The sequence below is a fragment of the Castanea sativa genome, chromosome 9 (genome assembly GCF_040712315.1).
Source record: "Castanea sativa cultivar Marrone di Chiusa Pesio chromosome 9, ASM4071231v1".
Taxonomy (NCBI): domain Eukaryota; kingdom Viridiplantae; phylum Streptophyta; class Magnoliopsida; order Fagales; family Fagaceae; genus Castanea; species Castanea sativa.
The window spans coordinates 7,741,684-7,757,852 of NC_134021.1; the positions used below are offsets into that span (position 1 = coordinate 7,741,684).

At 36.1% G+C, this 16,169-nt stretch overlaps 1 protein-coding gene across 2 annotated transcripts; it reads left to right on the forward strand.

Moving 5' to 3' along the window:
* Window positions 1–9,435: 9,435 nt before the first annotated feature.
* On the forward strand, window positions 9,436–16,169 carry LOC142611382 (uncharacterized). 2 transcript variants are annotated; one of them, XM_075783497.1, is made up of 9 exons: window positions 9,436–9,885; window positions 10,938–11,163; window positions 11,254–11,401; window positions 12,509–12,597; window positions 12,709–12,751; window positions 14,489–14,545; window positions 14,635–14,728; window positions 15,644–15,738; window positions 15,973–16,169. In XM_075783497.1, the coding sequence occupies exons 1-9, from the start codon at window positions 9,741–9,743 to the stop codon at window positions 16,066–16,068; spliced, it is 993 nt and encodes a 330-aa protein (XP_075639612.1). In that variant the 5' UTR covers window positions 9,436–9,740; the 3' UTR covers window positions 16,069–16,169. The 2 variants fall into 2 exon arrangements, with proteins under 2 accessions (XP_075639612.1, XP_075639610.1); XM_075783495.1 differs by having other exon boundaries at window positions 9,468–9,885; window positions 12,709–12,760.

Genomic DNA, 16,169 nt, shown 5'->3' on the forward strand with positions numbered 1-16,169 from the left:
TCTTTAAAAAACAAAAACAAAAAAGAATAAGTTTGGGGTGATCAAGTAAAGTAGTAGTTTTCATACTCACTAAATGTGGATATCACTAAAAGATGTGTACATCATACATGAAATAAAATTATGGTTGTTTTGTTTCATGTATAGAATGTATAACCACGAGTTTGAAGCAATATTTTTCAAAAGTAATATATCTAAGTTTTGTTTTGTTTATATATTTTTCAGGGGGACAGTCTATTGTAGTTTTCAACTACAAGAATGCAAGGAGTCCATATGGCTTGGTTCTACCCCAGCAATCCGTGATATTATTGATCCTGAGTTCACTTCACAAACTTCAAATACACTCAAATGCCTGATCAATGGAATGGTTTCATTTGGGGGAGAACCAAGTGCAGCTTCAATGCCTCAAATGACTAAAATAATCTTTCATGTGAAGTTGGAGATTGTGGCAACGAAGTTTGCGGATGGCCAGTACCCAATTCCCCAGTGACCATACTCAATTTCACTATTAACCAACAAGTACAAACCAATCCCCTTATTGTCTCTTATGAACTGAACTTGAACCACAGGCATAACATGCCAGTCCGGATCCAACCAGTTGGGGGGTCTCTAGTTGGTGGTGGTACTGGACCATGTCATGTGGTAGATTGTGCTCAAGATTTTAGCAATGTGTGCCACCTAACTTAGAAATCAAGGGCAAGGATGGGAGCTATGTTGGTTGTCATAGTGCTTGTGATGCTTTAAAGGATGCAAAACATTGTTGCTTTGGAGATTTTGCTAGTTATCAGACTTGCCAGCCTAATGGGTACTCAAGTATCTTCAAGAAAGTATGTGGTCTAGGCCACACTTATCCTAGTGATAATCAACCTCCAATTTATAGTTGCAGTGGGGCAACGAGTTTCAATATCACCTTTTGTCCGGCATACTTTTTGTCAAGACTTTCTCAAAAAAAAAAATTGTCTCTTTTGATAGAATAATAAACGCTCTACAAAAGATTATAAACCGATCAAATCTCTATATTGGAGAGAACTTGATGATAAATTGGCTTCAAGAATGGGTGCTGCTCCACATGTGATAATCCCTCTCTTCCAACTACCAATTTATTATTAAAAAAATTGATAAATAGTTAAAACACTCAATCATCCACTTGATTCTTCCCATGCATTATCAAAAGGTAGAGCTAAGTATTCAAATCTCATAGATGTCATGACCATATGAGCATGTTTACTTGTATTCCTTTGTTAGTATGTGTGAAGGATAAGAGCCAGCTCATAGAGTCCAAGAGTTCAAGTATTTGAGATAAGTGATAACTACAATACAAAATACAAACTTAACCAAATTTGTAAATTGTGATAAGATAAGAAGAGTAATTTGTATCTCAAACTTCTCTGTATTTCAAACTTATTGTATCTCAAATAATTTGTATCTGACCATCTGTATATTCATATATAAATGAAGAGCCTTCACCGTATTATGTTCAAGCTAAAAATACAAATCAATTCTTACTTTTTTTTTATGACTTCATTGTCTCTCTCATCCTCAACCACCAACACCACTATTGCTTCTCTCACCACTCTTACTACTATTCATCACCTAATTACAATCATGGTTTTAAAAACCGAACCGGGAATAAAACCGTTTTTTTCAAAATTTCCGGTTTTTGACCGGTTTTTCCCGGTTTTGAGACATATAACCGGACCGGACTGCACCGATTTTTCCGGTTGAACCGGTCGGACCGGCCGGTCCGGTCCGGTTTTTAAAACATAGATTACAATCAAATTAACCCATGGCAATTATTTGTTGTGGAAGGCTTAAATTTTTCCCTACTTGAAAGGGCAACATCTCTATGGCTTTCTTGATGGGACAACAGCTCCTCCATCACAACTATCACCGTTGAATCCAATGGTGAAACTGAAGTTCTTCAAAATCCAAAGTTCCAGCACGGCAGGCATCTCCAAAATCAAATAATCCTAAGTGCAATTATCTCATCTTTCTCTGAAACGATTCTCACTCATGTGGTTAAGTGTACCACTTCCCATGATGTTTGGCAAGCTTTGGAGCGCATGTTCACCTCCCAGTCTAAGGCAAGAGCAATGCAGATTTATTACCAGCTTGCCAAATCAAAGAAAGGCAGCTCTTCCATTGCTGATTACTTTCATTAGTTTACCAGCTTAGTTGATACTCTTGTCGCCATTGACCAACCTCTCAATGATTTTGAGTTGGTCTCCTTCCTTTTGGCTAACCTTGGCTCTAAGTTTGACTCCTTTGTTAAAACTGTCACTACTCGTGTTGATCCCCTCTCTCTTGAGGACTTATATGGACACATGTTGGCCCATGAGATTCTCCTTGAGCAATAACAACCCATTGTTGATCTTTCTCTTACTAGTGCCAACTTTGCTAACAAAGTGACCTTTACTCGTGGTGGATGAGAAGTCGTAGAGTGGCGACCATCACATCCACCACGAGCAGAGTTCCCTCTGTTAGCAAAATTGGCACCAGCAAGAGAAAGATCAATAATGGGCTATTGTTGCTCAAGTCAAATCTTATGGGCCAACAGTTTCCATATAGACCCTCAAGAGAGAAGGGATCAACACAAGACATGAGTAGTGATAGAAGAAACAAAGAGTCAAACTCAGAGCCAAAGCCTTCCAAAAGGAAGGAGACCAACTCGAAATCACTGAGAAGTTGGTCAATGGCGGCAAGAGTATCAGCTAAACTAGTAAACTGATGAATGTAGTTAGCAATGGAAGAGTTGCCTTTTTTTAATATGGCAAGCTGGTAATGAATCTGCATTGTTCTTGCTAGAGACTGAAAGGTGAACATGAGCTCAAAAGCTTGCCAAACATCACGAAAAGTGGTACACTTACGCTCCGTTTGTTTCGATGTAAAATATTTTCAGGAAAATATTTTCTTATTTTACGATGTTTGTTTTGCAGTAAAATATTTAGTCAAAAGTAAAATATTTTCAGTCAACTAAATCAACCTAAACAAATTTATGTAAAATATTTTATAGTTAAAATTTTGGTAAAACATTTTACATTTTACATTTGCTCACTAACTCTCATCCTGATAACTCTCACACTATCTTTCCTATCATGGTATTTCTCCTCAGTTTTCACTCACAAGTCAAAACCAAACCCATTCCTTCTCTCACCCACCAATCCATCTCTCCCAAAACCCATCGGTGCCACCCACAGACTGACATCATCCACAGATTAGCGCCACCCCCCTATGGTGCCATCCACAGACTCCACACCTCCTCCTTCCTCTCGTTTCTCTCACAAAATCCATCGGGATCTTAATTCTGAGTGGCGGCTTGGTTTTTTGGTGGCTACTCTGATCTTGCTGGTGACTGTTCTGATCTTGCCACCGCTAGATTTGTTGGGTTGTTGGATTTTTAGATTAGATTCTTTGTTCATGGGTTTTCTTTTCAGGTTTTTGATCTGGTTTTGTGGTTGTTTTTGCCTTTCTAATATGGATTTTTGGGTTGCTGGTGGTTGTTTTTTGGGTGGTTGTTGATGATTTGGTGGTTGGTGGCGGTTTTATGAATTTTTGGTGGTGGCTGGTGGTGGTGGTGGTTTTGATTAGGGGTGTCCAACTCAACCGGTGGCCCTACCCACCCGGTAAATCCGACCGGACCCGCGTTGACCACCGTCTGATCTAACTACTCCAGCGGTCGGCGGCGGGTCTTTCTCTCCAAAATTCGATATTCACGGTTCGGTCTCGGATCTTCTCCCCAAAACCCGAAGAAACCCGAACCGACCGAGATACATAGTTTTTGCCTGCGAGATTACTTAAATCCAGCGAGATCTCGTCGTTTTCGCTTAGATCCAGCTACAATCTAGTAGGTTTTGCTCAAATATGTCTCAGATCCGGTAGAAATCTCATGGGTTTTGTTCAAACCCGGCAAAACTCCGATGGGTTTTGCATAAATCCATAGACGATTTGGTTTTTTTTGCTCAGATCTCGTGAGTTTTGCATAAATCTGGCGATGATTTGGTGTTTTTTTTGCTCAAATATAGTCAGTTTTGTGCAAATCCGGCTACGATTTGGTGTTTTTCTCTTAGATCCGGTGGAAAATTCGGCGAAAAATACAGATCGCCGCTAAAAGGAAACTCTGGCAGCATCTTCGTCGACTTCGACCAATCCGACTGCCGATCAAACAAATCCGACCCGACCTAACCTGTTGGTTCTTGCGGTCGGTGGCGGGTTTTCTCGCCGGAAATCCAATGTCATCGAGTCGGTTGCTGGTTGGGCACAAACCCGACCCGGATCGACCCGTGGACACCCCTAGTTTTGATGGTTGTCTTTTGAATGATTGGTGGTGATTTTGGTGGCTCTTGGGTGTTTGGGTAGGTGGATGATTGGATGGGATTATAGTGGGTGTGTTTTTGCAATGGTTGGTGGTGGCTGAATATGCGGTGGCTAGTGGTGACTGATTTATATCTGTAATGTTTAGTTCACAACACTAACCAAACACTTGCAAATGTTTTATAGTAAAATATTTTACAAGTAAAATATTTACATGTAAAATATTTTACATTTGAAAATATTTTACGTCGAAACAAACGGAGCTGAGTACATTAGATGGTGAAGAACTAGAAAAATACATGTTTGTAACTATTATGAATGAGAAATACTAGCATTTTTCATAACTTTACTTTAAATGATTGATAGAGAAGGATCATATGTTGTCTACTTAATTATTAATTTATTTTTAAATGTAACTATGGGATACTAGAATTCCGAGTAGGGTAGTTATGCCACTTGTCATAGCATGGCCAAGAAGAGAAGTTACTGCGCCGAGGAGTCCACGTCCTCGGATTTTGTGATCACGTCATCAACACATCATCAAAGGAGGCCTTACTATGCGGAAAGAGCTTTGGGAAGGGGACTAGCACTGACGTGGTTGAAGAGCTAGAGGCTGCCACCACATTCAATGCATCCTACCAAACCTCTTGGCCGTATTTATGTGGAGAATACCCTTGAACAGTACTACCTTAGTTGTTGCATCTCACAGGAGTACAGGAAAGGTGGTTGATGGAACTAGCACTTGAGTGGTAACCTGCGTGATCAACAAATGGAAGGCCAGAATCATCTAAAAGAGCCTATATAAGGTAGAAGGTCCCCAGAGAGAGGGGCTCGGGAAAATAACAGAGAAAAATATTGTAGCACTAAGAATGGAAACTGTGTAAAAACCCCATAGTGATATATCCAAGAACAAACCTCCTCAGACTTATCTGAGGAGAATTAGCATTCTCAATACTGTGATTGCCTTCTATTTTTCCTTATCTCTTGGTTATTCTTGACCCATGGTAAGCGCTATCTTACCCATAAAAGCCTAGTTTTGGAACCCACTCTTTAACAAATTCATTATGTTGGGTTATTTGAGCTTGGGGCCTTTAGTTGTTTGGACTTAGGAGCTAAATCCAGTCCTTACAATAACTATAGTCTAAAGTGGTTCTTGATTAATTTAAAGGGAAGGAAAAAATTAAGGTAATATAGGTAGTGGTCTCATATTGGCCATGTCATTATTAAGATATGTGTAATGAGTATATTTAGCTAACACATATAAACTTATAAATGACGCTCTGTTTGTTTTGTTGGAAAACTTTCTGTAAAGATAGTTTTCCACATTTTTCAGTATTTGGTAGTACAAAAAAAAAAAAAAAAAAAAAAACTGTTCAACGGAAAACTATTTTTAGTCAATGGAAAATCCTAATAAAAATAAGGCTTGTTTTTTATAGGTTGTTTTCCAAAAAAAAATTTTGGAAAACAATCCCTCTCTCACGGTACGCTCTCTCACTCTTTTTCTCTTCCCTTTTATTTTTCTTTCCTCACACCCTCACTGTCACTAACTCTGGTCTCTCCTCTTCCATAGATCTCTCTCTCTCTCTCTCTCTCTCTCTCTCTCTTCCCCTTTATAACACAGTTCTCTGATTAGATTTTTTTCCCTCATTGCTCAGTAATTATTTCATTCTCTACCAACTAGCAAAAGAGAACATATTTGCAACGGTAATTATTTCATTCCTCTCTACCAAAATCTCAATTCTTTACTTTGAATTTCAAACTTAATTTTATTTTTTCTCTAAGAAATTTTTGGTTTGATGGATTCCAGATAGAAGTTTTTTTTTGCACATAAAAGTACTAAAAAAAATAAAAAAGAAGAATGAATGAAGTAAAAGACAAAAATTTTAAACATAGTGCCTATATGGCTCTAAATTGCTTTTACATAAGATAATTTTTTTTGTTGACAGATACATTATGCAGATACTATGTAGTGATGATATATCATATGGATACATTATATAAATACATAATTTTGAGTAATATTAAAGACTTGTGGTTGACCATAGTAGACAATTGTGTACCAACAAAAAGAGTAGACGATTAAAAGTTATTGTTATTTGTACTTATTAAAGATGTATTCCTTTGTCAATTTTATGTATATAGACAAATGGTTGATATGTGTGTGTGTGTGTGTATGTGTGTGTGGACATTCCTGTTCATATATGTGAGTAAGATGAGTGGTAGAGATCATGAAAATTTAACAACTAATTTTGATTGTATCTATTGTTAAAATTTTAGTATGAAAACCAAATTCATTCTTAGTTTTTTATTATTATTTATATTGATTACATTAGTTGGTTTACATAATACACATGTTTTAAATTACACAAGAAATATAAAAAAATAAAAATAAAAATTTGCATACCAAACATCAAAAAACATTCTCAAACTTATTTTCAAGGTCGTTACCAAATACTAAAAAATAATATAGTTTTCTAGAAAATGTTATTTGGAAAATGAACCATTTTTTAGAAATAATTAATGCTGAAACAAACAGAGCGTAAGTCTATACTTGAATTGTTGTGTATCAAGCTTAATAGCTCACAAGCTTGTTCATGAACAAATTTTTTTACTTGGGCTCGGCTTGTTTATTAAATGAGCCTAAAACTATGGCTCAAACTTGGCTTATTTATAAACAAACAAATATGAATAAGCTTTTTATCGAGCCGAGCCCAAGTTGATCATGATCGACTTGATTCATTTACAACCCTAGTGACATCTTCACAAAGCCATTATCCTCTTCCAAATTTGCTCTTCGTCAGTTCAACCTCAATTTAATACCCATACAATTGACCTTGCGAGGCGTGTTAAGGATAAGAACCAGCTAGTAGAGTCCAAGAGTTCAAAGTATTTGTGAGAAGTGATAACTACAATACGAAATACAAACTCAACCAAATCTGTAGATTGTGATAAGATAAGAAGAAAAATTTGTATTTCAAACTCATTGTATCTCAGGTACTTTGTATCTGACCATCTATATATATATATATATATATATATAAATGAAGAACCTTCACTGTATTATGGTCAGGCTAAAAACACAAATCAATTCTTATTTGTATCTTTACAGGATGAGAACCGTAGGACTCATACCCAAGATTTCCAAGCTGATAAAAATTTCCAAACTTCTACCATTGTTGCACTTCTGGGAGCTTCGCTATGGCGACTTTCTGGAGACTTTAAGGCAACACTACCACTATCAATAAACTCCCCTAATTAAATTCCAGGAATCCATAGGAATAAAAGGCACGTTATTTGGATGTGTACGGAAATTCTTGCAATCAAACTTCTTGTAGTTTGAATATGTCTTTTAGATCAACACAGTTTCAGTGTTTCTTGATTCTAAAATGTAATTCTCAGAATAAGGTTTCCATCACTATGCCCTAGTGTTTGCTCGAGTGGTTGGACATTTAATAGCATTTAAAATTGAAGGCGAAGTGTTCCCTAGCACTTTGGTAACAACTACCTGTTAAACTTTCGACCACGTTTGCCAAAGTTTCTTCTAGCGTAGTCGATACGTTTGTACATTGGAGCTAGAGGTATTATAACTCCTATTTATGAAATAGTAGGATCTAATCCTACGTTTTTCCATCAAATTTATTATTTTAGCATACATTTGTATACCTAGTACATTTTTTTATTATTTAGAATATACCTAGTACATATTTATTATTGATTTTAACCAGTAAAATGTTTGAATCATGAATCAATTTATGAGTTATTGAAGAAAACATTTCACATACATATAGATTTTCCTGTTTAAATAAACATTATATATATATATATATATAAAAGATGAATATATAATGTACACTACATAATGACTGTTTTTATTTATTTATAAATTTTATCATCAAGTGTCTATACCAATTAGTTTATTGGACCAGAAGTAATTTTATTAGTTGAATAAAAAAGGTCTAGAACATGGCAACTACATATGCTAACTCATAACCTTTGCATGAAAAAATTCATCCACCTTCAAAGCTAGCTCAACAATCTTTTCAACTTAAATTATCATATGAATTGTTTATCCAAATTCTACTAATTTTCTTCACAATTCACATATGGCTCAAGTTACATCATCCATAATGAATCAACCACCAGCTTATTATGCAGGATGATACCTCCCCAAGTCCTAGAGCTCCAGTTCAAATGAAGGTGGATAAATGTTCAAGTACTCGTAGAATTTCAAACCATTATTAAAATAAAATAAAAACATTTAACATGCACCAACAAAGAATTTTTTTTCTAAATAATATTAAATATCAAAAGATTTAGTTAATTATCACGTTTCAAAACAAAGTTGAAAACTAGCATCTCGAGTGTTTAAAACTCGAGTATTTAAGGTTTGATTTGTAAGTTCCAAAAAAAATCCACGTGGCACTCGAGTTTTTAATACTCGAGTTCCACCATTTTACCAAACTCAAATATATCACCACTAAAGAGATTACCTTGCAAGTACATGTTGCGCAAGTAGCGAGATCAGAAGGAAGTGAATCGTTGAGACGAAGACTGAGAGTGCGGAGACGAGTGAGGTTTTCGAAAATGCCATTGGGAAGTTGGCCTGAGAGAGCCACACCAGGAAGACGGAGCACTGTGACTCGGTTTTGCTCACAATGGTGGGTGACTCTTCATTCTTCTTCAGCGCTGTAGATCGTCCACCAGATCTTCTCCAACCAGATCTTCAGAGCTCCAGATCGTTTCAGATCATCCACTGTTCCTCTACTTCTCCATATCTCTGTTTTGCTTCTGCAGATTCTTCTTTCGGATTTCTATGGAACTTGAGTTTGAGAAACTCGAGTTCCACGTGGATCAATTACTCCAACTCAGCACCAGAACTTGAGTGTTTGAAGTACGAATTTGTCATCGAACTCGAATTTCAAACACTCAAGATGCTATTTTTCAGTTTTGTTTTCGCCGCATGCTAACTTATTATATCGTTTCCTCTCACTAGGCTAGTTGGAAAATTGCCTCCACCAACAAAATTACAAACTCTCTTTTATAAAAAAAAAAAAAAAAAATTGTAACTTTCTTGGCCTACTACATTTTATGACAAGAGATCACTTATTCTGTGCAATGGTGTGAATGTCCAACATCCAGTAGTTCTGTTGAAACACACAGTTAAGTTCCGTTAAAGACTTTAAGATTGTCCAATAGCGTTGCAGAGTGCAGACAGAGAGAACAGAGAAAGAACATTAAAGGTGTCCATATTGTAATTTTCAAGGTCTCAAAAAAGTGTTTCTTTTCGTCAATGCCTGATTCCACTCTCTGCTTTCATCAATTTCAGAGCCTTCCTTTTAGGGTTCCTATCAGCTCCTTCTCTTCTTCTTCTTCTTCTTCTTCTTCTTCTCTGAATTTCAATTCAACTCAGCCTCTGATTTCAGTTATAAGCAATGGCGAAGAAGAAGAAGATAAAGAACTCAGAGAAAGCAGGGCTAGTTGATAACGTATCGAAGTATTCTCAAAAGCCCAGAAGCTCAATACCCAGACGCCGTTTTGATTTTTCTTTCTTCTATTCCTTTCCTATCTCCAATTCAGGTCCTTCTCTTTCTCTCTCTTATGGCATTAACGTTTTTTATATCAGTAACTAAAGTTGGTAGTTTTATTTTTTCTAAGATGGGAGTTTTCATAGTTTTTTTAGGAATTGATTGAGTTGTTCATGTTTAATGCCTTTTATCACTTTGAGTTAAGCTGAATTATTAATTGAGTAAATCCCATTTCTCTGATATAACTTTTATTATGAATTTGAATTGAATTTTGTCAATTTCTGCTTTCACAGTTGCACAAATGGACTTAAATCTTCTGAGGGTATGTTTAGGATTTGTTGCAAACTAAAGTAGCTTGGTGGATTTTCCGTGGATTTCTATTGTGGCATTGTTATAAGCTATGTCCACATGAAGAATTAGGAGTTTGCCTTATATAGCTCTGAAGATGTCAACTTGGGAATTAATGAATTATCTGTTCCTTTTGAAGATACTTATAAGGCTGATTGAGAGGTTTATGTTTTTTTTTCTCCTCCCGAAAGATCGCAGATCCATAGTGTGATTTTGTAGATGTTTATGCATCCGAGGTTTATATACCTTGTTCGATTTCTTGCTGCCTATCAGAATTCAGAAGTATTATGAGTTATGACTGTGTATGGGTTTGGATATTCTAATTTATGGTATTAGCTATAATAAACCAAATATATTCTTCATACTTATTCTTGGGAGGAACAAAAGTCAAGTGTGACCTAACTACCTAAGGTTGTTGATTTTGTCTTTCTTATAAGCATTAATGGTACAGTGAAATTATGCTGTTTTAGCTAATTGGGTGGTAGAAGAAGGGTATTTTAATAAAAAAAGAAAGATCATCTCTGTTACTAGAGCACTCGAGAGGATGATACTTAGGATAATGCTTTGAGTACTCAAAGGGCTATTTAAGTTTGGAACAATACTTCTTAAGTTTTTTTTAACTGTGTGTAGGCAATGGTCATTATAGTCTCATCTGTTCAACTTTACTGTGTCTCAGGAATGAATTATTATGTAATGAGTTTTTCAAAAAGCTTATAATTTGATCAACTTCTTCTTTCAAACAATATTTGTCCCCAGGTTCCTCTCTGGGGTCATCCTGTGGTGAAGTTGGATTGTCCAATGTCACCACAAATAGTTTGCATGATAGGAATGCTGAGGGAAGGAAATTGCCTGAGCATTCTCTGGTTTGGTGCAGCAAGTCCCAGAATAAGGGACCACAAATTGCCTCCAATTTCTCTGAAACTACAGTTGTAGAAGTTGAAACAATAGTCCAAAATGAAAATTTTGGCTCCTGCAGTGATAGGTTCGTTCAGCACATTTTCAGACCATGCAAAATACCATCAGTTTGAATCCAGTTACATTGCAATGATTATATTTTTCCTTTTTTATAAAGAAATGTTGGTGAACAATCAAGTGATACTGCGAGGTCACTGGAATTTACCCCCAAAAAATCACAAGTTACAGAAAGCAACAGTTTTTGCATTACACCAGGGAACGTTGTGTGGGCTAAAACTGCTTACAAGACATGGTGGCCTGCTGAGGTATGTTATGCTACCATCTTCTAGTGCGCATTCTTGTTATCATTTTTTTCCCCTCTTAGATATAAGTTATATTTTCTTTCTGTAACTTGATTTAAGGAACCATGTACAGCCTTTTAATGTAACTTAGGTGATATTTATGAAGGAGATTACGGGCTTTCTCATCTAATGTGACACATGAAACATCCTTTTTTCCCCTGGTACTTTCTTGTACACATCCTGTTCACTAGATTGTCCCAGATTAGTAATAAAAGTCACATGATTTCTGAAATCTTATATTACATGTTTCAAACTTCCAATTTTTGAATCCTTCATTTTCCTCAGATCTGGAAAACAAAGTGTTTATTTCCTCTTCGAGAAACTTTGGAGGTTGGAGGTTTGGCGACAACTTATTTGTGGGCTGGAAGAAAACTTGTTATACAATTGGGTTATGCTGGATCTAAGCAGATGATAGTTTGAACTATATAAATGATGACTATCACTTTTTTATTCTAAAGCAGAAGTCTTGCGTTAAATTCTGGTTGAGAGTCTGTTTAGGCTTCAATTTCATTATATACTTCGAACTTTGTAGAGTTCCTGGATCATATGAATTTTAGATAATGTATATATTTAAGTTGTAAAATATGAAAATTTAGAGTTGAGTGAGAATAATGAGGAAGAGAACAGAAGAGAGACAAAGAGAAAAGAAAGAAAAGGTTGAGGGCATCAACCGATCAAGCCCACACCTTAGCATATATTTATATTAGGGTCCATAACATGATTACAAAAATAACCTTACTAATATGCTAGAATAAATGACAACTAGAAGTAACCCTAACATATATTATATTGTATCTTTCCCTTTTTCCAGCACTTCCTTTGTATGCCTCTTGTGTACTAGGGTTGTGCCCCTTCTACACAACCTCAATGAGTTTTTTACTTATCAAAATCAAGTGAAGATAAGAATTTTTTATTGGTAATTACATATGCACACAATGGGTCTTGAACCCATGACCTCATCCTCGACCTTGTTCTTACAAGGACACAAGTGAGGATACAAAATTTATATATCTAGTTTCAATTAAAAAGTCAGTACTTCTGGATTAACAAAAAGTTAAGTGACAACTTCAGATCATGGATGAAAGATCCACTTCAGCTGACTCAAAGAACCAGGATACTGGCGGACATGTTTTAGTAGAGTTTTACGGTAGTCATGACAAGTAATATTTCTAACCTTCTATGCTGATATTGATGTAGATCTTTTGACGGAAATTTTTTGGGCTCTGCATGGGCTTTGTCTTATGAGCTGACAATAAGCCTTTACTTTACAGTGCTTGGCTTGATCCTGCCAGAGATCTTTCCCTGCTTGAGGATGTGAGTAAGGTTACTCTAATAATTCATGTATAAGCTCAATAGTTCTGTCTTCATAAGTTTCTATGTTGATATTGATTCTTGTAAACACCATTGCCGCCACTATTAAATAGATTTGTTTGTCTGCCTTTCTTTTTCCTCTCTTATTCACCTTCCTGTGTTAATGATGGCAATTTCCAGTCTGTCATTAAATATGTTGTTCACTGACCAAGCAGCTGTTATAATGCAACCTGTTGCAGAGGTTTTTCATTTGGGGGAAGGGTGGGGTGGGAGAGATGCTAGAACTTTTCTTCCATGGTCTAGACCATTATATGTAATGTGCAATTGATATATGCTATGCTTGTAACAAATTTTACATGAATTTATTGTGGTGGAGCAAAAAATTCAATTTGTAGAGCTGTGGAAAATCTCATCACATATAAACTTATTTTAGTTTATTGAGGTTGGATCTTGGTGCGGTGGCAAGTTCCTTCCACCAAAAGCAACTAGTCGCAAGTTTGAGTATCTCTAGAGAAAAATAAAATAAAATTGGGGCGGGGGGAGGGGGGGGGAAGGGGTTTAAGGCTACTTACCATGACCTCTCTTAGATTTCGCAAAAGTGAGAGTTTTGTGCACTGTATACGACCTTTATATAAACATATTTTAGTTATGCTAATTCCTAGACCACCATTTGTCCCAAAAGTTTAAGTTAATAAGAAATTGTGAATTTAATCTTTTAATCATTATTCTTACACTTCCTTCATGTGTGGGATTATAGTCCCCCTTAATAAGAGGAGTACATGGAATATGGTATTTTCTTTATTTGGGGTTCATTGGGTCATACCATGTGGTGTTGTGGAGCTCCTAGCTAGTTGGTCAAGCAAGTCCAACAAACACAGAACTAAGGTGATTTTGAGTATGGTCCCTCATTGCCTAATGTGGGGTATTTGAAGGGAACAAAATGCGTGTACTTTTGAAGGGAATGAAAGATTGATTCACAATTTGAAGCTCACAGCTTGAAGTTTTCTTTCTTTTAGACTCTATTTGAGTGGGCAAATGCTACGGGTGTTTTATGCCTCTTTTGGTTTGGTCGTGACTCAGTTTTCATAACTCAATACTCATAACTCAAACTCAAAACTCATAACTCATAACCCAAAACTTACTTTATCTTAAAAACTCCAAAATTCTTGTTTGGTCACCTAACTCACCTTTTGCAACCATAACTTATATTTCAGAAATTGAAAACACCAAAATTCTATTTTCTGTTTCCATCATCCATCTTTCAAATTTTTGAGTTTTGTGTGATGGAAACATCATCCAAAAACCAAGCCAAACGAGATTTTTTCGGTGGGACTCACGTGTTTTGGAAACTCAGTGATGAAAACTGAGTGATATCACTCAAAATCATGGTGATCCAAACAAGCCCTTAATGTTTAATTCTTTGCATGATTTAATTGAATTTTGTTCTTTCACTGCTAGTTTGTTTATATTTTTTTACTGTTGCTATAGCACACTGCCTGTGTGCCTTGTATTCTTTCATCTATTTTTCAATGAAGATAATTACTTATCAAAAAAAATAAAGTGGGGTACAACATGTGGAATTTGTAACTTTTAAATGAGAGGTAGAGTGGAGATATGACCCGAGCTTAAAACCATTTGCTCTAATAGCATAATAAACTACTACTTGCCTCAAAATTCTAAGTTCATAAGAACTGGTGAATTCGAATCTTTGCCTAATATCCTGCATGTTTATTGCTCCAGTGCTTCGAGGAAAGGAGCTGTAACCCTATGGAAGATTTTCAAGATGCTTTAAAACAAGTAAACTGATTCCAAGTTCGTAGTTATTGCATTCTCTGCCTAGTCAATGTTGTGTTCATATGTTCTCTTGTATTCTATCCTAATTGCAGGCCTTACAAAGGAAAGAATATCTAAGTTCATGCAGACAGTTGTTTAAGAGCCTTGATGGGCTGAATCACTCTGATCAGCAAGATCAGTCATCTGGTATGTACTTGTACTCTGCCTTAGGATATCTTATTCTCTAATATATCTGTGAAATGCCACAAAAAGAGATACAGGGAAGTCACTCTTAAGGTTAATATGGAAATAGTATTGCATTATTTTTCCCAGTGAATGAAACAGAATTACAGTTATACATATAGCCAATAATATATGCTCTCCTTTGGGACCTTATATCTGTAATACTTCAGATAGAATTGGCAGAGGGGATAGCCCCTCTGTTGTCAAGAATTTGTCACCCTCTATCTTCATCCATCTGATGTGTGGTATAGTCATATAAACACCTTTTTAACTTTTCAATGTTGTCTCCTCAATCTTATAATTAACAGGGTATCAGCATCTTCCCTTTTAGAATGATGGAAGATAGTTTTGGACTACTCAATAGTTGTAATTTTTCTTGAATTACAGATTACCACAAGGTCCAATTTTTTAGCACAAAGATAAAACTAAAAAGGAGTTTCTAATTTACTTAGGGCCCATTTGGATTGAGGGGGGAGGGAGGGGGAGTGGAGAGGAGTAGAGTAGAGTTGGCTGAAATAGGCTAATTTTGGGCCAATTCTATTCTACTCTACTCTCCCTGCCTCCCTTTCAACCCAAACGGACCATTAGGGACTTGGATGATTGAAAGATGCATTAATGTATCTTAGAGTGGCTAATTGGCAGAAATTTGGCTTTTAGATGTGCATCCTTATAAGTTTACCATTTTTTAATGACATTCTATCTGTTATAGTTCTGCATCCCTCTAAGATATAACACATTGTTCTGTACTGCTTCATAGACCAGATTTTAGATCTATAAATCAGTTGCCTTTTCGCCTTCTTAGTACAACATTGCTTGGGTAGCCGTGTGCTCTCTTTATTTTTTCCTTTCCAATCTAAATTTGGCTTCTGGTTCAAACAGATAAATGGACTCCATCAATTTCAAGCAGAGCAGAGCATGATTTCCTTGTAAAAGGGAGAGGCAAAAGGGAGCGAAAGCGTAAACTACAATTCGATGTGAGTTTCCATCACCATTTTTGTTATTGGTGAGGGACTTATTTTTCATAATTGCTGACATGATCTTATTACGATTGGAGCAACGTCACTGTCACGGATCCATCATTGAGACCATTTTGTTATGTTCCAATAGCAGTATGTCATGTCAATGATTATGAAAAAAATGATGAGAAATGTTGATTGTTAGATTCATTGAGGATGTATTGTTTGCAATCTAATGACATTCTTTTGCAGGAGGTGACATTTCCACTGACATCAACTAAGAAGGTTCGACGGTTTAGGATAATGCGGTACCTTGGCCTTAGTGCTCCAATTGGTTCTCCATTTTGATCAATTCATCATTAGTAATTGTAGAACTCGCCCTCACTTCCATATGTAAACAAGACACTATCGTTTGAATAAAATAATAAATATATCTAATTTTACTACAA